At 46.5% G+C, this 22,544-nt stretch overlaps 1 protein-coding gene across 1 annotated transcript; it reads right to left on the bottom strand.

Annotated features, from left to right (window-relative positions):
- Positions 1 to 6,631: 6,631 nt before the first annotated feature.
- On the bottom strand, positions 6,632 to 10,853 carry TMEM207 (transmembrane protein 207). The gene is made up of 5 exons (XM_074591921.1): positions 10,674 to 10,853; positions 8,829 to 8,866; positions 8,348 to 8,392; positions 7,755 to 7,897; positions 6,632 to 6,780 (listed from the first exon to the last, which is right to left on the bottom strand). Exons 1-5 carry the CDS (start codon positions 10,851 to 10,853, stop codon positions 6,632 to 6,634), a joined length of 555 nt encoding a protein of 184 aa, XP_074448022.1.
- Between the last annotated feature and the right edge of the window lie 11,691 nt (positions 10,854 to 22,544).

The raw sequence follows: 22,544 nt of genomic DNA, 5'->3' as shown, positions 1-22,544 counted from the left end.
GCCTTATGTTATGAGGACCAGAGGGAGATGGGATGGCTGTGGATGGAGTGGGCTGTGTCTGAAAGGGTACTTCTGATAGCCCCTATTATGGAAGATGAAGGGCCGAGTCCTCACGGATTGTTCTAGAAGCAGCATCTTGGGCTGCGGCACAGAAGTGACGGGCAAGGGTGAAAACATAACCCAATCCTGACATGGCTCCTAATCAAATAACACTCAGACCCTGGGACAGACGGGACAACAGCATGTCCATATGGCTTTGCTATGGGCTCAAGTACCTCCACGAGGCTCAGACCGTAACACAACCATCTCAGCAAGGGCCCTTGCAGCAGAGCTGAGGCAAAGGAGGCTTTGTGCCTGCAGAGTTCACGCTGCTTTGGTTGGCAGACATTTATGTTAGCCAAACTGAAAGCAACTTATTGCCAACAGATGAGCTGTATTGAACAGATGTAAACACAGTAGGAGAAGTGACGGAGCCTTTTTTACAAAGTCCTGGGAGACAAGGAGTACAAGAGTTATGAGCGATGTGATGAATTCATGGATTACACCAAGAATGCACAAAGAGATCTGGAGGTAATAGGAATTTCTGCCTGTTATTGCAGGAAACTTCACCCAGAGCCTTTTTTTTTTTTTTTAACTTTCTCATGTCACGTCAGAAAAATGTATTTGCTGTGGGGCTTTTGGAGTGGAAGAACTGGAGCTGGTACGTTGTGCCAGGGGAGGGAAGCTCCGGGGATATTTGAGGGTCTGGTTCCTGGGCTGTGTCTCTGCACTCCTGTTCCTTCAGGGACATGGAGGGAAGGAGAGGGAGGGTGAACCCATGGCAGAGCTGTGCTCTGGCACTGCTCCGATGCCTTCATCCCTGTTCTGATGCCTTCATCCCTGCTCTGATGCCTTCATCCCTGCTCCTCCCCAAAGAGGCCAAGGCTGTCTCCACGTCCCTGAGGGAGGAGAGATGCCCCGATGCCGTGGGCCACCCCAGCTTGAGTCACCCAGCACAGAGACGCTCCTCGGGAGGAGGTATGAAGCTGACATCATCACTTGGACCAAAATCCTGAATCAAATCCTTCCCAGACTATGCAGCCAGGGCGTTAGCCCTCACCACTAACACTCAGGGACACCCGCCAGCCTCTTGTTGCTTTTTTCTATAGCTCTTTCTGAGGCAAGAAGATTATCTCTTGCTGGGAAGATTTATTTCTTGTTTAGCAGAGGAGAAATAGTCTGGGATCACCTGCTAATGCGGGTGTAATTGCAGATCAGAGACCACTGATTTCTCCTTTTTCTCCTGTAAGCTGTAGTTGAGGAGACTTCTGGGCTTTTGTGCTAATGGTCTTCAGCTGTTTTAAGGTGGTGGGAGGTGTTTTGAGACTTGCAGAGTGTGGGTCACACCAAGCAGTGGCTCAGTGGACACTTCGGGATTAAATGTGTATGCCCTGGTCAGGCGTCAATATAGAGGGCTGCTCTCATTAGTCCCTCCATCCCTGTGCTCCTCCTAGGAGCACACAAATAAGGCACACGCATACCGCAAATACTACCTTAACTCAGGGTGCATCATCCTTAAATATACTTGTATACAAAGAATGTTGCATGCACTTTTGTGAGCCTTTCTCTTCTCCAGTATCTATGTGGAAGAAGGGTTAATACTTTAACCATGCTCCTGTTCTAGCCATGCTCTAGGACCACTTTTGAGGATCTATCTCCTGCACAAGAGGACTAGGAAAAGGTCACAGCAAGCGTTAGGTTTGCTGGGTTAATGTTTTGTAAGAACCAGTCCAATGGTGCATTGCTTCATTATTCAAATCCTGCTGACAGTCTACCTGATGTTTTGATCAGTTGTTAATATTTAATTGTTAATTCACTGTTTGATTTAATTCTGACTCTGATTTCATGTCTGCAGTATTCACTCGTCATTAGCTCATTACCATGCCACAATGCAGATCTGTTTTAGTTTGGTTGTTTATTCATTAGCAAGAAACCTCCCAGAAAGTGCACAGGATTTATTTTTTCTTTCAAAATCACAACCGGTCTCTAAGGTTACAGACATTGCAGGTGAACTCAGATATTAAGGCATTTCCTTACTACCTACCTACATCCCATTCTGCAGCAGCTCGCTGGCTATGACAATAGACTGACTTTGCCTTCCTGGTGGCCATTGCTGGCTTACCAAGGCTCTTTGCTCAGTTGCAATTTCCAGCTGAGGGCCAACATTTAATCCTTTAGTGCCAACAGCCTTTTAGCCTTTATTTTTTTGTATGTTTAGGCATCCCAGTCTCACTGGTTCATTTCCCAGGGTACAGGCAGAGCCAGGGACTCAGCCGAGAGCTAGTCTTGTAGGCAAGCTCTTTGCTGAGTTGATTTCATGCCTTACAAATAGGTATTGATTTCCCATTTTGATATACGCAAGCAAGAGACAGAATAAAACAATGACTTCTCCAGTGGCTGTCCTTTTCTGCATGCAATATTTTGTCCTCTCACTACCTCAATCAGCCTTGTTCATAAGGGCTCTTAATAACGCTTAATTAGGACTCACTGTGACCTTGTGAACTAGACTATATCCTACTGCAGCTGCATGAATATTTTCCAAAATACGAATTTCCCTCCTTTTCACGCACATTGTAATGTGATTTTTTGTGTGAATTCAGAAGATCAGTACAATTATTTTCAGTAGATACAAATGTCACTTCAGAATTCTGTTTTCCTTATATATTGTAACAATTGTGAGATACAATAAATGCTCTTGTCTTTGAGCATCGTGTTTCTCTAACCCCACATCCAAGTTTCGCCCAGAAAGGTGCTTTGCCAGGTGACCTGCTCTGACTCCTGTGAGGGAAAGCACCGCTCTCCTGGAAGGACACGCAAAAGGCAGCAGCACAAACAGGACCAGCCCTTGGGAAAGAGGGGGGTGATTTTGGAGGCTGCCCAGACCTTTGCTGGTAGCTGCAGACTCAGGACCGCGGTGCACACCTGCAGCAATGGTTCTGCAACAGCTGGCAGACTTTATCCCCAGCTTCAGTGCATCTACTTATAGTCATTTTATAAACTTTCAAAGAGAGAAAAATAAAATTCCACCAAGAAAGCGACGTTTTCTTTCTCAGCTGGGGCTGGACCCCCACAGTTTGCTCTTCTGCGTCTGTTAAATATTGTAGGCAAGCGATTAATGGCTGAAATATTCTGTCCAAGCACTGTTGTAGGGAGCAGAGGGCAATATTCTCCCGGTAGCTCTTGGGTCCCTGCTGTAAAATGCTTTTGAGCGAGAAAGGGAAAGAGCCAGACTCGTGCCATCTGGTGACCCGAAGAGAACGAGCATCTGTCCCCGGCCCCATCCTCTTCCTCCCTACACAAAAGCCTTTAGCCAATAATTCAGAGTCTTCAGATGACAATAAAAAACAGATTAATGAGCATTTTTATTACTTTTACATCTTCCATATGCAACCCTCCTGGCAGCCCTGACCGATCCCCTGTTATGACTCAGCTGCCTCTGGTTTTGCTCTACTTTGCCTGAGCGTCAGTTTATGACTTTATTATTCAGTTCTTGACGTGCGGAGGTGATAGTCCAGCCATGTGCCTCGCCACGTTCCCTTTGTCTTTCGCTTCCAGATGGTCACCAAGCAATTAGCTCCTCTGCACTGCTCCCGTTTCCCCCTCTCGTGGCTTACCGACAAGTTCCCCCACAAATACATCTGCCTTCTAGTGTTTTCTGGGGTTTTCTAGAGCAGTTTGCCATTTCTTCTCAAAGTCAGCAGCAGGAAGTACAAGTCAGAGGATGGGTGGCAGCCAGGTCACAGCAGAACGAGTGCTTTTCCAAAGTGTACCCTATTCCTAAGGTGATGAATTATAAAGAAATGGCTCATCTTTTCTTATAGCTCTGGAAACATCAGCCAAACTGCATTAATTGCCCTCATTAAGGGTTGAGTGCTTTCAAAAGCAGAAGGTACTACACAAAATGTCTGCTTTTGTAAGAATGAGAACAGAGGTCTGGAGAAACCTTGTCCATTCTCCTGGAGCACCTGCGAGTAAGGGGACAGGCTGGGAGAAGCAGGTTTTGCCGGCAACAGTAGGACGGTGGGGCCATCCCAAATACATTTGCATAAGGAAGAAACCCATCCCTTTCTCTGTTTTTGCGATCAGGAAGCCAAGGACCAGGGCAGTCCCTGCTGAGTCCCCTCTCTGGGTACTCTCCTTCCTTACCCCAAGCCAGCAGCAACGTCAGCTTATGCCCTTCCAAGAAACCCTACACAAACTCATTTTGCAGATGAGTCCCGGTCTTCTGCAGTTTTTTGAAGTGCCCAGGGGTCCTGCCATGCCACACAAGTACCACAGCACGCAGGTTCTCCCACGCTAGTGACTCCAGCTGGAGCCTCATTTTGTGACAGCCAGGAGCTTTCTTTACCATAAGCCATTTGATGCAATTTTGATGGAATAATTTTATACCTTCAGTGAATAATTAAAGCACCCCAAACATGAAGCTGAACGCACACACTAGGAGCACAGAAACACAAACCTGTTTCCCAGGAATGTTTCTGCAAGAGCAGCAGCCTCCTGGGCACGTTGCCGAAAGCCTCGCTTGCCCTCTGTTGGGTGGCTGGGGAAGGATGCAGAGTGATGAAGGCATCGAAACCAGAGCAGTCCTTGCTCGTTAGCCTCTCCAGCCATCTGATTAGAAGGTGACATTCAGTGAAATTATAGGCAGCAATTTATTTAGAGCCAGGCAATTAATAAGCGGGAGACGGCAATGTTTTATGCGGCATACAATGCGGGCAACCTGTGGAGTTCACTTCCACGAAGGGGTCACTGAAGCAAACGCAGTGCGTAGGTGGGAAGGAAGTGATGGCTGATTTAACGCCCACTAGCAGGCTACGCAACCTGAAGTGACAAACGTAATCAAATCTCATGCTTCAGGGCATAAATTGAAGGGGTTGAGTAGTGGAAGCAGTTATGTATATAAAAGGTCTAATCCTGAGAGGTGCTGATTACCTGCAATTCTTACTAAGTTCAGCCAGCGAAAGGACACTCAGGAATTGCTCGACTTCTCTGCTGGCTGAGTCTGTACTTGCTAATTTTCTTTATTAATAAACCCTGTAATATTTTAGCCTGCTGGCACAAACATTCATTTTGCTACAGTAACATTTATTTCCTTTCACACAAGAGTCAAACATTAAAGCTGCTTCTAAAATAAGATTTTATGGAGATAATTTGCGGTGGTGCTGGCAGAGAATTTGTCTCTCAAAATACGCTATAATTCTTTATCTAGCGAAGGTACTTATATAGCCTCATTATGAGAATATGTGAGCGCTTCATAACCTTTAGTGGATTTATCTTCCCAGTCTCCCTCCTGAGCAGGGGAACCGGCACTAACCCCGCTCTACAGGTGGGGAGCGGCTCCCCGAGGCAGGTTGTGGGCTTCCATTAATGTTTCGGGGTACCTATGATGAACCCAGTTGCCCACTTTGACTGTGAGCTTGTGTCTCCACGGGCATGTGGTGCACAGTACTAGGTGTGACATTTACCTTCTGCATCAAAAGGGGTCTGATTGCAGCCCCCAGCCCTTGCCCCTGAGAGATCAGAGGCAGAGAGGTCACAGGCTGAATCCAGCCTTCAGTGACCTGCCCATGACAAACAAAGGAAATCTTTGCTTTCATCTGGAATCTAGCTAAGGGGGAAATTCAAGGTCTTTCCTCAGTAATTTGAGAACTAGGCAGGCTAATACTTCCTAGGAATGGCTTAGGTAGAGCTGATCCTGTTTGGCTATAAGGCAGTCTGGATGGCTTCTTGAAGTCTCTTTCTAGGCTGTCTGCAGTGGTCACCTCAAAGAAAATGACATTCTTTAGCCTAATCAATTTCTGTAGCTAAGCGCCAAATACTTAACCCCATAATTCATGTCTGTGGGGAACTGCTGTGTGGATCCTGGGCCATTCAAAGCCTGTAGGCCTGCAATGCTAGGGCAAGGGTAGCTGGGGACAGTCACCATGAAATTAAGAACCGTTCAAATGAGCAAACTCACTTTTTTTAGTCCTCTGTAGCCAGTTCCTGCTGCTGCTACTCCCCCCATAATCCTCATCTCTTGCTTTCCCTTCCCTGGCCATAAATTTGCTGCCTTTTGCACTAGACAAATCTGATATGCCATGCTAAATATTTTAAATGTGGCAAACGATCCTTCATTGCAGAGTGGCATGATTGCATTACAATGTATTAGAACAACATGACTTTGCCAGAGGGTGTTTGTTGGCACCGTGCTGAGTGAAGGAGGCAGCCCAAGTTTGAGAAGTAACTATCAAGTCATTTATCAACATTCGGTCCTAAAACACACGGGGTTGCACTAGCTCGAGCAGCCTTACAGAGATAAATCTGGAGGCTGAGCCAGAAACCCCGAATACAGACAGACCTTTGAGGCAGCTTCTCAAAATCCAGAGCCCTATCAAAATGTCAAGCTGAGCTCCTGTGATAGATTCAGCACATGCTTTTGGCATTTATTCCGTTGCATTTTGTCTCCCCTTTTAGGTACAGATGAAATACGTGCTGCTGTTCAGTCTCTCGGCCAACCTGTGGAAAGGGGTGATTTGATCTCACATTACTGTAGCATAATGGAAGATCTCCAATTAACCCAGTGGAATCACAGACACTCAACATGTGGTGTCTAGAGCTTGTTTTCCTTCATAATATCCTCATAGGATGGAGGCAACTCAGTTTCCCCAAGGCTGAACCATGGGGCAGGAGACGAGGACATCTCTGTAGTCATGCAGGGGCTCGAAGATCCAGAGAACGGGCACTGAGGCACTTCACTCGCTGGGGAAAAAGCAAAGCCATAACTGTACAGCAGACGGGCGTGAAGAGCAAGTGTGGGGGTGAGAGGGGTGAGCCTGGGAGGGGCTGCCAAACCGCTTGGAAACAAGAAAGGCATGGATGTAATATTTGAAGCATGGCATCACAAAGCCTCTCACCACGAACTCCACATGCAAGAAGTGAGAACAGAGGAATTTGGGTGGGTTTGGCGTGGGTCCTCCCTGTGGAGACACTGTTCATGACCACCCAGAAAGCAGGCAATACCTTCTCTGTGAAGGGCTTAGTCTAACGACAGAATTAGCTTTATTCTTCTTGGAGGGACTGTTGTCTGGCCCAACCTGCTGCTGTTGCTGGCAATACTCCAGGTCAGTGCTGGGTGCTACACATAGTCATTATAGCCCAGTCCTCAAAAGTCTGGGTGCTCCCGGGGGAATGCTGAGGGTGGCTACCACGATGAACAGCACCCGCCAAGACAATTTTTTTGGCAGATGCCATGGTGTGTCAGCCAGTTGAGCTGCCTGCTGGGGTGGCTTAAATAGACTGGTGTGGTCTTGCCTGAGTGAGAAACACAGGTCATGTTTTGGAAAGGGCTGCCTGACCCCAGGCAGTGCCTGCGGCTGTGTATTTTGGGCTGCTGAGTGCCCTGGCACCGAGAAGGTCCCACACACCTCCAGTGTTAGCATGGCCAAGCCCCGACTAGGCACCTTTGGGACACACGGACGCACAGGGACAGCACTGAGGTCAGCTGAAGGTATGGCTGCGGAAAAGTGGATGTGGCTTGTTAAGCCCTCCAGTCCATGGTTCCAACATCTCCCCAAGATGCCCAAGCTGGCCACCCCACTGTTCACCATAAACACAGCACCCGGCTGCAGCCCGACTCTCATTCAAGCCTGGCCACATCTTACTGGGCTATGGATGGGCCACGGGAAGCCCCCCGGGGCCAGTGGGACCCTGCAGCAGGTAGGGAGAGGACTAACCACAGAAGGCATCCGAGCTGCTGAGCGCGAAGACGGCCAAGGTGCGTCGATGGCGGGGGCAGCTCCGCCGTTTCAGCCAGCAGTGCAGGCAGCAGCAGATCCCACAGGACAGGAGCAAGGCCAGGAAAAACAACATCAGGAACCTGAGGCAGAGGCAGCAGGGGAGGCACAGTACCATCACCATCTGCAGGCAGCACCGACAGATGGCTGCGTGTCTTCAAATTAACATAGTCATTAACATCTTTTGCAAATAGCCGTTAAATGTTGCGGTTTCCCCATCAGCGGACTGGACATGATCAAAGTCCCTGGAAACCAATGTCTCAGTGCTGAGTGCTCAGCGCTGAGTGCTGGCTGGAAATTCAAACATATCTCCCCAAAATCACTCATCGGTTTTGCCCAGCTCAGTTGTCAGCGTACAGTGAGGAGGATATGGATAAATGATTCCCATTAGTCAGTAAAGACAAAACACAGGGACAGCCCAGGAGCAATGCTCTCTAGCTATCAGTCTCTCTCTCTTAATGCCTTTCTCTCTGTATATCCATCAAAGAATATTATTTGCCAGTTTTTCCCTCTAAAACAGATCTGAAACTTACCACACATACCAGCTGCTATAGTTTTCATCGCTATCCCCAATGCACCTAACCAGGGAAAAATAAAAGGAACTTTCAGTCCAGCTGAGGGGACCATATCGTCTCCAACACGTCTACAGCACAAAGAAAAGCATCATCAGTAAGTAGAGGATTGAGAAGTTTTCCTCCATCAAGGGAACCCTATTAAAACTTTCTCTATGTAGACGGGAGCAGATGCAGATGATGTACGAAGCAGCGTGCAACTGGTTTGCCTTTCAACACTGGCACCCGCCACCAGCGTTTTTTGCTGAAAACCCAAAAGGTTGCCAGCTCCCCTTTCCTCATTCGGAACAAAAACTAAACAGCCATTTCCTGGAAGCCCCCGTTCCTCTGCCGTGCCAGCATGCCGGGCAGGAGCACAGCATCCCCGGCCAGGAGCACAGCATCCCCGAAAGAGCCCGGGGTGGGAGCAGCCGCGGGTGAGAAAACAGAGAGCCACACTCACCTCTCGCCAAGCTCACAGTCCGACTCAGAGTCTGCTAACTGAAAACACACATGTAAATCAGAGAGGGCAGATACGTGTTGTTTTTCTAAACCAGTATAATTACTGATCTCGGAGCAGGAAGCGGGAGAAGAAGAGCCCCATGTGTGCTGGCTCCTGCAGGGATGAAAACCAGCCCTATACCTAGCGACCACAGGGCTGAGCTTTTGCCTCTGCACATCTCTGGTCTGAGCTAGCCCCTATCAAAACCAGTGGATAACCTCGCAGAGAGCTCCATAAATTCAATAGTTTGCAGACGAAAGCGAGCCCAAGGGAAAGCATTTCTTTTGATGTGAAAGAGGGAAGGATGAGAGCAGGGAGACACAGGCAGGTGTCAGAGACCTGTTTACGGAACTGGGCTTTGCCATTCAGAAATGTCTGCTGAAAATGTCCCGTGACTAAATTCTTGGTCTGTAGATCCTTTTTCAGTAGCTAATTGTGATTGTAGCTGTAAACTGGAGCTGCTTTGACGAGACGTGTGCTCTAGCCAGCATTTTCCTGTTTTCGGATACTCGTGGTGCATCATTCCCAGAGTTAGGTTTCAGGTATTGCAAATATGTGAACCTGAAACTTGTTTTTCAGGTATATTTTCTACTCTCTGCGCAAGCAAGTTTATTTTTGCAAGCCTTGTTGATCTTAGCCTCAGTTTCAGGTCATCTGGGCAAAAAGTAACCGGAGTGGTTCATCACTATGATTGAATCAAATTCAATACAATTTTTGGCTGACTCACGTTAGGTGTGTTAAATCACTTGCCCAAATTCACTACAAAAAAAACTTCAGGTCAGGTATAAAATTGTGATAACACTGGGAAGCGGAATGAGCAAAATGAAAGAATTTAGATTTATTTCTTGGAGAAAACTATTAGAATGTAATTTGTAAATCATTACTTTACTTTGAATTTCCTTCGGCGTAAATGCAGAACACACAGAGATTTCTGACCTTCTTTGAGCCAAACCGGGAAACTGTTCTATATTAGAAATTTGTATCAAATATGTATAATTGAGAGTTCTCATATTACATCTCTAATTAGCTGGACTTCTTTGTAAGGATTTTGCTGTGCAAAGCTTGCGTCACTCTAAACAGCAAGAAATCACCCCACAAATCTCTATAACGTGTCTGATCCTGTGCACACACTGCCTTTTGGTCCCCAGTTTCACCAGAGTCTTTAGGTGTAATAAGTCTTTCATATAAAGCACTATCTATGAAATTTCATGAGCAGTTGAAACCCAAATGAGGAATAGAGAAAAAGACAGAAGCTTCAACTCTTCCAGACGTGTGCTTTTAAAACTGAGATAATTTGCCATGTCACACATGCACCCTGGTGCCGAATATTTTAATCTTTTTTTTTTTTTTTTTTTCACTTCAACTGATTATTAGAATAACAGGTCAAAAACCAGACAGATGATTGCTGTGATTATGTGTGCCCTGAGTATTCTTCATGGCTGAATGACAACCTCTGGACTCTCTTTTATCATCCTTCAAACTACCTCAGCAGAGCTACCTTAGCGTAGTTAAACTGCAGCAAAGTGCATCTGCTCCGAGGCAGTAATCTATCAGTGCAGCCAAACGCCCACCCATGCTGCTGAAGACCCATGCTCTTCCATTTCAGTATCCATACACAGAAAAAAGGATTAAGGCAGTTTTCTCTGCGTTAAGTGGAATGGCTGTGAACATTAAATCCTCCCCAAATTCATCAGGTCCTCAAAAAATTCTTCCCCCAAAAATAACAAGGGCTGATGACTAAAGTTGAAATCTTTCCCCCTCCAAAATCCCTAAAATCAGCCTGGCCCCAGTGAAGGGTTTGGTTACCTGGAAGAAGTTTAAACACAGAACTCCTGTTCCTGTGATCCATGAAGCGAAACACAAAGCTCCAGGTTTCCACATCACTGGCAGGAGAAACGTGGAAAGACCTTTGTTTGCAGCAATGTTCTTTGGAGCTTTTAAAACTCCTCCGTAATTTGGAGCTTTTAAAACTTCTCTGCACATCATGCCTTCAGCCAGAGAACACGTTACCCAATGGCTTCCCGCGCTTCAGAAACTTCCACTAGCCAGGGAATGAATTTGGGTTTGCATGGACACACTCAAACAGCTGCTAGAAGTTAAAGAAACACTAGTTTAAGGTCAGCACCTTGCAGTTGTTTTGGTCTTTTCATAGCTGTTCACAAATTCCTGTTGCTGCAGCTTAGTTCCGTATTAACCCACGGCTGTATTTAACAGGACCTGCTTCAAATAAGGAATCACTGGAGACCGTATCGCAAGACCATGCTTTCGTTAACATGCTGCCTTCAACTGCAATTCTGGCATTGCAGAAAAAGCAGAGCTACCTCCAACCATCTCCTATGCACTGTGTCTACCACCTCAAACAGGTGCGCCGAGGATGAAGGAAACGCTTCCCAGCCTGAGACAACCACCACCAGCGCCTCGACCGCTGTTACGCAGATGCCAGGCATTGGGTTGCTGGGAAAATGCATCCAAAAAAACACACATCCCCAGTGGTTCTCATAAGGGATACAAGATTTCATCGCACAATATAAGGACTGACTTGATCCTAATGGGTACATCCAGGTGACATAGCTAAACAGAGGTGGAAGATGGTTTGCACCGTAGCTCTGATCACCGCAGAACGGACGACCCCGGTTTGTTCGGCAGTCGGTAATACATTGTCGCTGAAGTTTACAGCCCGTGGCTGAAATGCACCATTAGCTACGGTTCTTTCAGATTTAACACAAAGGGTGTTGCTGTGAATATGTTCAGTGGTCACTCCAGAAGTTAAGCATTATGTTGTGATGCCGTTACTTCAGTAATGATTGACGAAGCCAAGCTGCTCTTGAGATATACCTCTGTGGCTTTGCTTCAACTATAAGGTCAAGAAGTCTAACCAGCTCTGATACACATACTGAACCCAGGTTTGTTATTTATTGTTAAAGAAGTTTTGCATAAACCCAGTCCAGACCGTGATGTTCTCAAATGTTTGCTTTCAGCTCTCTGCTAATTAAAGGCAAGCCTTTGAAACGACACCCTCTGAGAAGGCGTCTTTCATAATGGTGTTAAGTGCATGTGCTACATGATATAAATGGTCTGAACATGTTGGTGTCCCGGCTCAGACCAATCCTTTTCAATTTTGTTCAACAGTAAATTGTGAAACCAATTTCTTAGCTGTTTTCTTAGAAGAAAAAGCTCCTGCAGTATAAAAATGTGCACAGCCTTGCTGGGAACCTTGTGACTCTCACAATTTCAGGCTTCAAAGAAATCATCCATCAATGAACTAATTTCAGATTTCTTCCTCTCACAATTACTTCCCTCATGCCAGCACCCAGGGTACTTCCAGTTTAGAGCTACCAAATGGATCATCCCCAGTATTTTGGGGGCCGGGTACCACAAGGCGCTGCTGGTACTGAAAAATAACGCATAGCATCTGTTCTGGGTCTATTTCTAGAAGAAAAGGGTAAGAAATGAATTCTCCCACTGTTCAGCTTACTGGCCTCAAGGCAAACTTTGAATTTTTCTGGTGGTTGGTCCGATACAGAGGTTTCAAGTGGTGGTGGCAAGTTGTGGAGCCTGTTGTTACTGTATTCTCAGTAACGATGACGAGAGGAGACAGAGTTGGTTAACAGGGGGTCCACGAACAGCCCTGTCTTTTGCTTGAGGGGCGATCCCGATACTGAAAAGAGCTGCTGCTTCAGCAGGAAAACTCTCCCTGTCTGTGATCTAATGAGCAGCTTAAATACATGAATATCATAAAGAGCCCCAGCACTTGCTCTAAGCCAGTCAGGACCTGACTCTGAACGTCCAGAGGAGCTCTGCACCAAAACCCATGGCGGGCTGTGACCCCTCCTGCCCGCTCCCTGCCCACTGTGACACCCTGACACTTCAGGGTTTTGCAATCCCATCTTCTGGGTAGTTCTGTGTCCGAGGGTTATCTCCGGTCTGAGGGATTTTTCTAGACTTTTTGTCATTCTGCCCATGAGGAGATATATGCACACATATATATATACACACACATAGGGTGTGTGTATATAGTAGGTAGTCCCTGCTCCCTCCTCATCATCCACTGACTGATGAAAAGTTTGGTAGCTCTTGCCTCCTCAATCAATTACATCCACCTCATCAGTGGACTTGGGAGGCTGCTCTGATAGCTGTTAATTCATGGCCATTAGATTAAAAATCTGTTATTTCCTCGTCACCTTATGTCGTTGCTAGGTGACAAATGCATCTCCCAGGCAGCAACAGGCACTACTGCAACATACAGCAATTTATGATTGTCCATTATCTCTTTGCTTAAAGTGCCCAGTGCTTTCGATGGGAGGAAGATGTGCAGTTCTAGGATCATCCAAAGGGTGACTTTTAGAGTTGCCACAGAAAGCGCCTCCACCGGGGGCTGGCTCTTGCTGGGCTTCAAGAGAAGCGATGCAAGACAGGGAGACAGGAGGAATCTGGGAACAGCTGATTTAACTTGTCAAGTCTGACGGGTTCAAGGTTGGATTAGGGATCTGAACTTCAGGAACTGAGCTCGTTCACGTATGTACGTGCACTAGAAGCGATGGCCTTTGCTTGCTTGAGTGTCATACAATTATTTTCAGTCATGTTTTTGGTTTGAGCCAAAGTTTCAGGGAACACACTGGGGACCTCTGGGTTTTGGTGAGAGTGGGAGGGAATTCACTGGCAAACAGGAGCCCACACAGAGCCCCCGCCAGCTCCACCTTTGCTTTTGCAGCTGCATCCTCTGGGCTCAGCCAGGCTGCGATCATCCCGGCTGCGATCGTCCCTTCCAGCCTCTCCTAGGAAGACTCAGGGCAGGGAAACAGAGTTTAGCCGAAGAGCAGGGTAATAGGGAGGACTGAGGACTGAGCATTGCCTGTCTGCAACAGGAAAACTAAAGGAGTTTCGATCTCTTCCTCACAAAATGAAAGCTGCAAGGAGCTGCTTGCTCCCTACAAATAGACGGAGATGAATAAATCCAGAACCAGGGAGAGCTATTTAAGCTAATGGCCAGTGCTGGCACGGGGACAAATGGGAGCAAACTGGCCATGAATAAATTGAGGCTGGAAATGCAAAGCAGGTTCACCCCATCCGGAGCAGCGAGGTTGTGCAGCAGCTTGTCCGTGGGAGGAGTGTGGGCACAAAACCAAACGGCTCCCGGGATGGAAAGTCATCAAGCTCCTGCAGGGGATGTAACCACTTCAATGGGAGTTGCTGACCCAGGGAGTCCTTTCCCATCCCATGGAAACCACCCCAGTTGGTCCTTAGACCCTCAAACCCATCCACATGCAGAGGAATCAGCCAACACAGCCCCAGGCTAGTGCGAGCGAGGAAGGATGAACTCTTTAAAACAAGCCTTGGTAGAGCTGGCACGGCCTGTTGTCTTTCAAAAGGATTATAACTAGTTGCTGCTCACTGATGAATACGGCCCTTTGTGAGCCTGTGCGGGGGACGTGCTGCACAGGGGGAAGGAAAGACTCCGGGCGCTGATTGCATGAGTGCAAACAAGGATGACATTGTTCTGCCGCATCCTCCCCAGGAGCAAGGCTTTGCAGGTCTCCCTCAGATCTGAGGCAACTGCAGCTACCTCCGTTGTTTCAGATGGTCCAGAGAGCCCTTTTGTTTGTCTTGGTGTATCAGTAGGGAAAATCCCACAGAGAATGGGGTCAGTGAAGCCTTTTGCCTGGCAGAAAGCTAAAGGAAAAGGAATCTCTTTTTAGGTTAGTTATTTGTAAAAGGGATTTCTCCTATTTGTGCTTGCATATCCCAGACTGAGAAGCACAGAAAACTGTCTTCAACAGAGAGGTGTTCAGGAAGACCTCAAATCCTTAAATCACACATTCATGGAATGTCAAAACTTGAAATTATCCAAAGCATAAAGTCCACTGAACTGTTGTGAGAAATTGCTGTGAATTGTCCAAAATACCCCTGTTCCAACCCTATAATGAACATCTGAAATAGATACTGCAACAACTGAAATACTGAGCATTCATGAAACGATTTAGGCAGGAGCTTTCTTGCGCTGGAATTCACAGGGGGAAGAAACGTTGAGAAGTGCGCCTTTCCAGCAAGCATCTTGTGTATGCCCGTGACTCCGGTATCGACTCTGCTCTCACCATTAAAAACAAAGAACAGTGTGCAGTGTTTTACAGACAGCTGTGTCGTGGTGGGGCAATGGGAAGCTGAAAGAATTTAGAGAAGTGGTTTGGGTCCATCCCCCCTCCCCACCCCCCCCAAGTTGAGTTTTGGTTTGGAAACTCAAGTTGGATACTAAAAGAAAAGTGCCAAAATAACGGGATTTGTGCTAAGCCTAGCAGTTGTTTGGTGTTATGGGAGAATTCAGAGCTCAGCGTTACATTTTAAGATCTGCCACACCTGAGGAATAAATGGTAGTTTGGCTTCTCTCGTTTCTGGCTTGGACATTAGGACTTGAGATAATTCCCAGCTCTGTCACTGACTTCCCACATAGCCACGAATTCTGTGTATTACAGCCCACCTGGAAAAAGGGTGTAAGAGACCTTTTATCTCACAAGCCCTCCAGACAGGCACTGTACCTCCCACAGAGTGTGTCAGAAATCAGTTCAAAGGGCTGGATAACCCTCCAGACTTGAGGAGCAGAAAGGCAGAATTAAAGATAAAGCTGACAAAATTAAAAGCAGCTTGAATAAAGAGAAAGATGAAGTATACCCGAAATGCAGTCAAAGTAATCACCAGCAGAAATTTTCCCCTTTGCTTTTTTAATGTGAAATTGAAGCTGATTACAGCTACTTGAATCCTGAAGTCTGCTGCTGGTTCTTCATGCTCAAACAGGTCCTCTTACTTTTAATCAGTTAAAATTGTATCTGTATTTTAATCATTAGAAATTATATTTGGGGTTTAATTCTTTTCCTTAACTTCTCTTTTTTTTTTTTGTTACTCTGTTGTCAGGAGCTAAGAAATTACAGTTAAAAAATTAAATGTCTTATGTATTATAATCCCTGTAATTTACTTAGCTGCTGGATGTAAAAAGACAAAAGGAGAATAAATTGCTTGAAAGCAGATAGAGGCTTCATTTTCCCCTGCCTTTGAGTTACTGATATCACATTGGACACCACATGGGAGGTTTTGGCTGAGAAATTAGCATGAGAATATCTGGCACATCCTGAAACACATTTTCAAGTCAATTTTCCAGGCAGAACCACTTAGCAATGAATGCTGAAATACATCACCCTGCCCATCATTATCAGCTGGTACATGCACTACTTCGCCAAGAAACCCCCCAGTCCGGGGGTTAGCTCTGCAAGAGGGACCACGTGGGCACAGGGACACGTACGTGTCTCTTGGTGCCTCCTGCAACACCCAGACCCCAGACACCAAAGGCTCGATGCGCTGCGCCCTTAAGCGAAGACACTTGCTGGCATTTCAGCCTAAAGCTTCCCTAGATTTTCCAAATACCCCATGACTGCTGCCACAGTTGATTGCTTACAGCCTTACCTTGCATCTTGGACTTGTGCCACTTGTCCTTTATGGGATTATTTTGCATTGTTGGGGTGCAGCCTGTCCCCAGGTACCCCCAGCCCACCTGGGCTCCAGGCAGGGAAGAGCAGTGATTTCAGACCCTTATTTTTTGCAGGCAGAGTCAGCTCAGGACAGGCTGCAGCTGAATGCCTGCGCATCCAGAATTAGGGAGGGCTCACATCAGCGCTTATGGATTCAAGAAACACAGCAACAGTGGGCTGCTCTCTAATTTTCCTCTTGTGACAGGTGAAAATTCAAATGCTCTGCCTGGGAACACGGCGAGTTGATGCTTGGTGTGAGATGCTGCGTACCCACCTGCCTTGTCCTCCCCAAGCACGCTGCAGCAGTGTAGGTGGGATCAGGGCAGGGATGAGATGATGAGGCTTCTCTGGGTTTGCTCCCCCTCTCCACCAGCCTTCAGAGCCCTGCAGCGCAGCCAGGCTGCTCTCTGCTCTCTGGCCACCCAGCTCAGGTCAGGTCACCTCCTCTCCAGGCCGGTGTTAGGGTGAGAAATGCTGGCTAGATGACCAAATGGAGAGCTCGCATCTTCCTCCCTGCTCTCCAGGAGTTTGCTGCATGCATAAACAGACAGCGAGAGATGGGGGCTTCTCCCAGGGCAGGGAGGGATTGCAAATAAGACCACGCAAGAGGCATACTTAGCATAGCTCTTTTTCCCCCTCAACTTGCAAATCCCCAACCAGCTTTACTGTTTCACTTAATCTCCCAGTTTTGTATCTTCCCCTGGTAATATATGTGAAGAACACACTCCTGTTTTTAAATTCAACACATTCAAACAGCCAGTATCTGCATACTTCTTTCTTTTAACCTGTCCCTTAAAACCCACCCTTTGATTTTCCCACTGACTCCCGCTTCTACTCCCTCAATTTCCCTCTGGCCAAGCAGTATCTTCCTAGCAATATGAATCTTCCCAAGCTCCGCTCCTCTCCCCTCCCAAGAGACCTGGCTCAAATTCACCAGAAAGCCTTAGCTTGCCCTGAAGCAGGTTTTTATATTCCCCCATCTCCTACAGGCCTTTGCAGCTCTGGAAGCAAAAACCCTCAGAGCTGCCCCTAAATCAGGTGAGAATGATTATGTAGGACCTATTCAATAGGAGGGAAAAATAATCTCTTCTCCGCGTTTACACCGATGATAATATCTCTTCTCTAGAGCAAACAAACTACAACTGGCTACTTTTGTAAACTCTTTCCTTGTATTTGCATTTGTTTTTGTTTGGGTTTTTTTGGTGCTGTAATAGCACTTAGATGTGCTAGGGGCTGTATAACTGTAAGAATTCTGATACATATGAGAGTCTGGCTGTCAGAAAAGCAACATTCTTCTCAATTCCACCAGGACAGCAATCAGCATTAGCTATGGATCTGTTTTTTAAATCTCCCCATTCTTAGAAGGTATTACTCCTGTACCACCTCCCCCCGAGTCTCTCCAGTGTGCTACAGACATCGATTAGCCCCAATTCTATGAGAGAAAAAGAAAATACTTAGCTTACATTGCCTCTTGGGATGCTCAGGCACAGTGTTTGAGTGACTGAACAGTCTTCCAGGGGCTTGATGGCAATGCTGGGGCAACCCAGGAATGCTGAGGTTCAGCTGAGTTGATGCACACCTAAAAGGTATGCTTGGAGACGGCTTTCTAGAGGAACATGCTTGGAGCAACAGAGCAACACCAGCATGAACACTGAAAATCGCAGCTCAGACACCCACCTCATCTCCTGTGCACAGACCTCATCTTCCTTGAGGTTCTCACCCATGGTCCCACGCTCTCCTTACTCATGCAAGCTCTGGTGTCAGGGACAGAAAGAATGGGCCTAATCCTGCAAGACGCAGAGTTCCTGCTGCCTGCAGGCAGGGTGGATGGTGCTGGGTCATCCTCGGGGTGAAACCCGGGCAGTCCGCTCCTGCCAGGGAGGATGTTGCACCAGGGACCCAACGCTGCACTGGCTACAGGCAGTGGGAGCAGAGTGGGCCCTGAATGGAGCACAACCATCTGTGAATTTACTATTCCTTCTCAAATGCTAATTAGTTATTTACATAAAACTTTGGAACATTTTAATTAGTTTCGTTAATTTAGAATTCACAGAAAGAGAGCTATAAAAGTCTATTATATGGGACGCTTATTCAAATGAAGCTTGAAATGGCACATGGTGATGTACTCGCAAATCTCCTGCCAACACAGTGAGAAAAAAGAGAGGGTGGCCAGGCTTCGAGTGAGGCAGCAGGGAGATTGGCATTCCTCCTGGACTGGGCAAAGCTGAGAAGCCAGTCCTGGTTAGGGACATGGTCCTTTACTGCTTGATGTCTCAGCTTGATAGCCCCAGATTCATATTGTCCCAACATCATTGTATTTGACGTGTCCTCCTCCTAAGGGGAGCAATAACACTTTCTTTTCTACTGGTCAGCTATTTTTCCTATTTTTCGAGATTATTTGAGATGACTGAAATCAGACTAAATATGGGCAGCATTTTGTGGAGCCACAGGAATGAGACAGAGGGACATCAGTGCATCAGTCATATAGTCATGCTGCCTTGTTTCTTTAGGAGATTAGGTCATGAAAACAAATGCACCTCCAGTGTCAGGTGGGCTATAAACTCCTCTTGGTCTGCTTCACAAGTCTTTGCCATTCACTTTAAGCCCTGGGATGGGCACCAGGAGACAGAAGACTTCTCTCCTGCTCTGCGCAGGTTGTGAAGGCAACCGTCTGCATGCCCAGACATCATTCCCCTGCCATCATGCCTGTGGTTACCGCCTGCACTGGCAATAAAGGTAAAGGGTGCTGGTCCTGCTTCAGCTGGACCTTTATTCTCAAGGCAGGTGGAGAAGCACATTCTTTCATCAAGTTCTTCTTTTCCCCGGCACTAAATTCAATTAAAGCAAAGCCGCCTGTATGTAGCTAGACTGATAACTCTGTAAATCCATCTGTCTCAAGTTGTTACAGAATCTAAATTACACCATCACCATTAATCCCGAGATATAGAAATGCCCAAGCAGCTATATAAAATAAGAGACGCTCTGCCCTAAGATTTCATCCGGCAGGGAAAATTGTTTTCTATATAAAATACAGCACATGTTACCTCTTGAGGTTAAAGACTTGATTCAATAAATCTAGAATTATCCCAAGTATATTTTTACTTGGAAACTGTCTTTCTTGAAGGAAGGTAAATTCCAGCATCACACACCCAGTTGTGACAGAGCTGCTGTCTGCCTGGAGAGCTGGAGGACAGCATGGAGCGAGAGAAATGCAATGCTGTGTCCAAAACATCACAAACAGAATTCATGGGTGGTGAAATTAAACGTGAGATGGAGCCACAGACTCTTCTTTGCCCCATGACCAAACACCTGTTCTCTTGGGGCTCACAAGAAGCCTAGGAATATTTTGACATCATTTTCTAAAAATCAACAGAGCAGTAGGAGCATTGCACTGAAACAGATCCACTCCACAAAAATCAATGGGTCAGTTGAGCTTCCCGTACTCTTTGATGACCCTTTGTCTGGCATTTTGCAGGCTGTTGGGCAAATAATGCTGTGCTTTCAAACCAGAAAGAAGGTTTTGGCTGCGTAGACTTCGTGGGCATCTATTACTCTGCACAGATACTGGAAAATATAAGTTCCTTGTTCATAGCAGGGAAAGATCACAGAGGGCTGTTGTGAGAGACAAAAGGTGACTATGAGGAGCAAATCACCTGCTCATTAGTAGATTCATTATGGGTTACACTTGCAGGATAAGAATCAAGGATAAGTCCTGCTATAAAACCTGTTAAGAAGGGGAGTGGAGAACATGTTATACAGTTCAGTTCTATGTTGTCTGGGAAAGCAGGTGGACAACTTAAGGATGGACTAGTTCACCTGGAGGTGGAATAATTAACCTGGGGGTGGCTACTTCCATCTCTAATGTCTTTGGCTTTAGGGGAAATGATTGGGGCATAGCTCAAGACTGTGCAAACCCCTGGGAGTACGTGTGTCAATTTGATGGAGGCCAGCACGGGATTGTTGTTTCAGTCTTTATCAAAGGTGGAGAGCCTGAAGATACTTTGAGAATCAGTGCCACCATCAAGGCAAATTGGAAATATTCTCTGAGCAAGAATTTGCTTGGTAGCAACAACAGAAGGAAAAGAAGTTAGAAGGCACTGGCGGCCAGCTGGCAGGTAGTTCATGGGTGTCAAATCCTTTAATCCAACATTTTAAAGCCCATCAAAAGATTTTACAGCCAGTATATAAATGCCCCATGAAATACGAGGCTGCTGGAAATTATTGAGGACAAGAGCCAAGCACAATTCAGAAAGAAATTCGACATCAGCATGGAAAAGGAGAATTTGCAGAACAATGGAGTGGTTTTTTGAAAGCCTTTCCATTTTGATGCATAAACTAGATTCACGCTAGCAGAGGTGCAAAGGAAACACAACCCATAATTACTCTCTTACTTTCCTCTGGCCGTTGTGTGAGCCAGGACACCAGAAATGTGCTCTGCAGAACAACCCCTATTTCCAATGCTGAGCTTTTGCTGTTTATTCAGAGCTCGCCCATTGACCCATCTTCCTGTCACAAACTGATTAAGTGCACATGTCAGAAGGACTGCCTGCAACATAAAGCAATCAGTGAAAAGGAAAGGGGAACTGGAGGGTATAAAACAAGTAGCTTTTTACTAGCGACTTCACTGTGAAGGGGCTGGAAGTCACAGCAGGGCAGTGGCACATGCCAGGAGAGTCCAGAGGAAAGCCATGGAAATGGTTGTGGAGCTCAGTCCAGAAAAAGCACCTGCAGCCTTGCGTTGGCCTGAGCGTTGATCCCCTTTTCCAGGTATACAAAGGCAGGCTCCCAGGGTAGGCTCGGAAAAGTAGGCACAGCATCACCTCACTGTGCACACAAGGTCCACCCCAAACCTCATTCCTACCATCCCTGCCCCTCACTGGTCTGTCTCAGTGTTGCCCTACATGAAACACTCTGGGGGACCAGCTCGTAGGAGGCAGGAACATGCTGCCTAGCCCCTATTAGTGGAGAGAGCAGGACTGCTCTCATCATCCAAAAATGAATAGGCTTGATCTCATAGTCTTCCACATGCTGGATTCAAACTGTGGTTTTAATTAAACTGGGGAGGAAAGGATAGAGGAGGAATGATAAAATAGGGTTTGGGGTGTCAAGGCTGTGGTTTTGTGTGGTTTTGAACCACGTTCGGTATCTCATGAGTGAAGAGAAGTGGAACAGCACGGCAGAAACCGGTGCTGGAGAGTGTTGGTCCATAGCATCAGGGCATTAGGAGACGATGTCCCAGTGCCCAAGAGCTGGCCAGTGCCTCAAGCAACAGCCTTGCCACCTCCCACGCTGGCCAGGACTCCCCAGAGCTGCAGCCAGGGTGAGAGGAAGAGCTTTAATGAAGGGGTAAATCTTTCCTCACCAGCTGGGAAGGGTGAGTAGATCCAACTTTACACTTCATTAGAAAACAGTTTTGCAAAGCTTGTGTACTCAGGTGATGAAGAATTGCACTTGGCAGATAGCAAATGCACATCACATCCCGTAAATCTTTCCTAAAAGGGCATCACAAATTAATCACTCTACTGGAGTTCTTCATTTTTTTTAGAGCGTCATTTATCAATTTAATTTAACATTACTTCAGTTGCTAAGGAGCCATGATTGGAAACCTGCACCAAACAGGTTTGAACACTAATGCCTGGTCATCTAATTGGAAAATATTCAAAAAGTCAAGCTGAAGTCTATCTTCTCCAGCCACACTGCACACAGAGACATGGAGAGGTTCCCCATTATAAATAATAACACTATGTATTAGTCAAGACTTGTAATTGTTGGAGAGAATAGCAAAATCACAATAGGTTCAATAAAAGTGACTTGCAAATTAATCTCATTATGCCTGAAATTGAACTGCTTTCCGTGCTCCTGGCAGAGATACCTCAAGGATACCAAAATTTGCCTATGCCTCTGTGTTGCATCTCATACCATGATCCTTCTGCTTCACGCAGGAATGGAGTAAGTCTCCATCACGCCAGTGATGGGAAGGGGGAGGTTTGCTTAGTGATGTGTGAAATGATGAATAAAACTTCAGGAAATTTTTTTGGGAGAGGGCAGTGAGGGGAAAACTGTATGACATTATTGGGTCACCATCAACTCCATAAATCCAGAAATTTCGCACATCTTTCAAATAATGAGCAGCAAATGGGGGGAAAAAAAGGAAGGTTCGATG

This window comes from Larus michahellis, chromosome 6, assembly GCF_964199755.1.
Source record: "Larus michahellis chromosome 6, bLarMic1.1, whole genome shotgun sequence".
Taxonomy (NCBI): Eukaryota; Metazoa; Chordata; class Aves; order Charadriiformes; family Laridae; genus Larus; species Larus michahellis.
The sequence above is the reverse complement of the archived record's forward strand: the minus strand, read 5'-3'. Positions and strand labels throughout refer to the sequence as shown.

What these genes read in the sequence shown, in the direction of transcription:
- TMEM207 (XM_074591921.1), bottom strand. Translation starts at nt 10,853, where the DNA reads ATGATGTGCAGAGAAGTTTTAAAAGCTCCAAATTACGGAGGAGTTTTA. An exon ending in TGTGTTTAAACTTCTTCCAG is followed by an intron (nt 8,867 to 10,673) that starts GTAACCAAACCC and finishes GTGTGTTTTCAG; the next exon opens with TTAGCAGACTCTGAGTCGGA. An exon ending in TATAGCAGCTGGTATGTGTG is followed by an intron (nt 7,898 to 8,347) that starts GTAAGTTTCAGA and finishes CCTCTGCCTCAG; the next exon opens with GTTCCTGATGTTGTTTTTCC.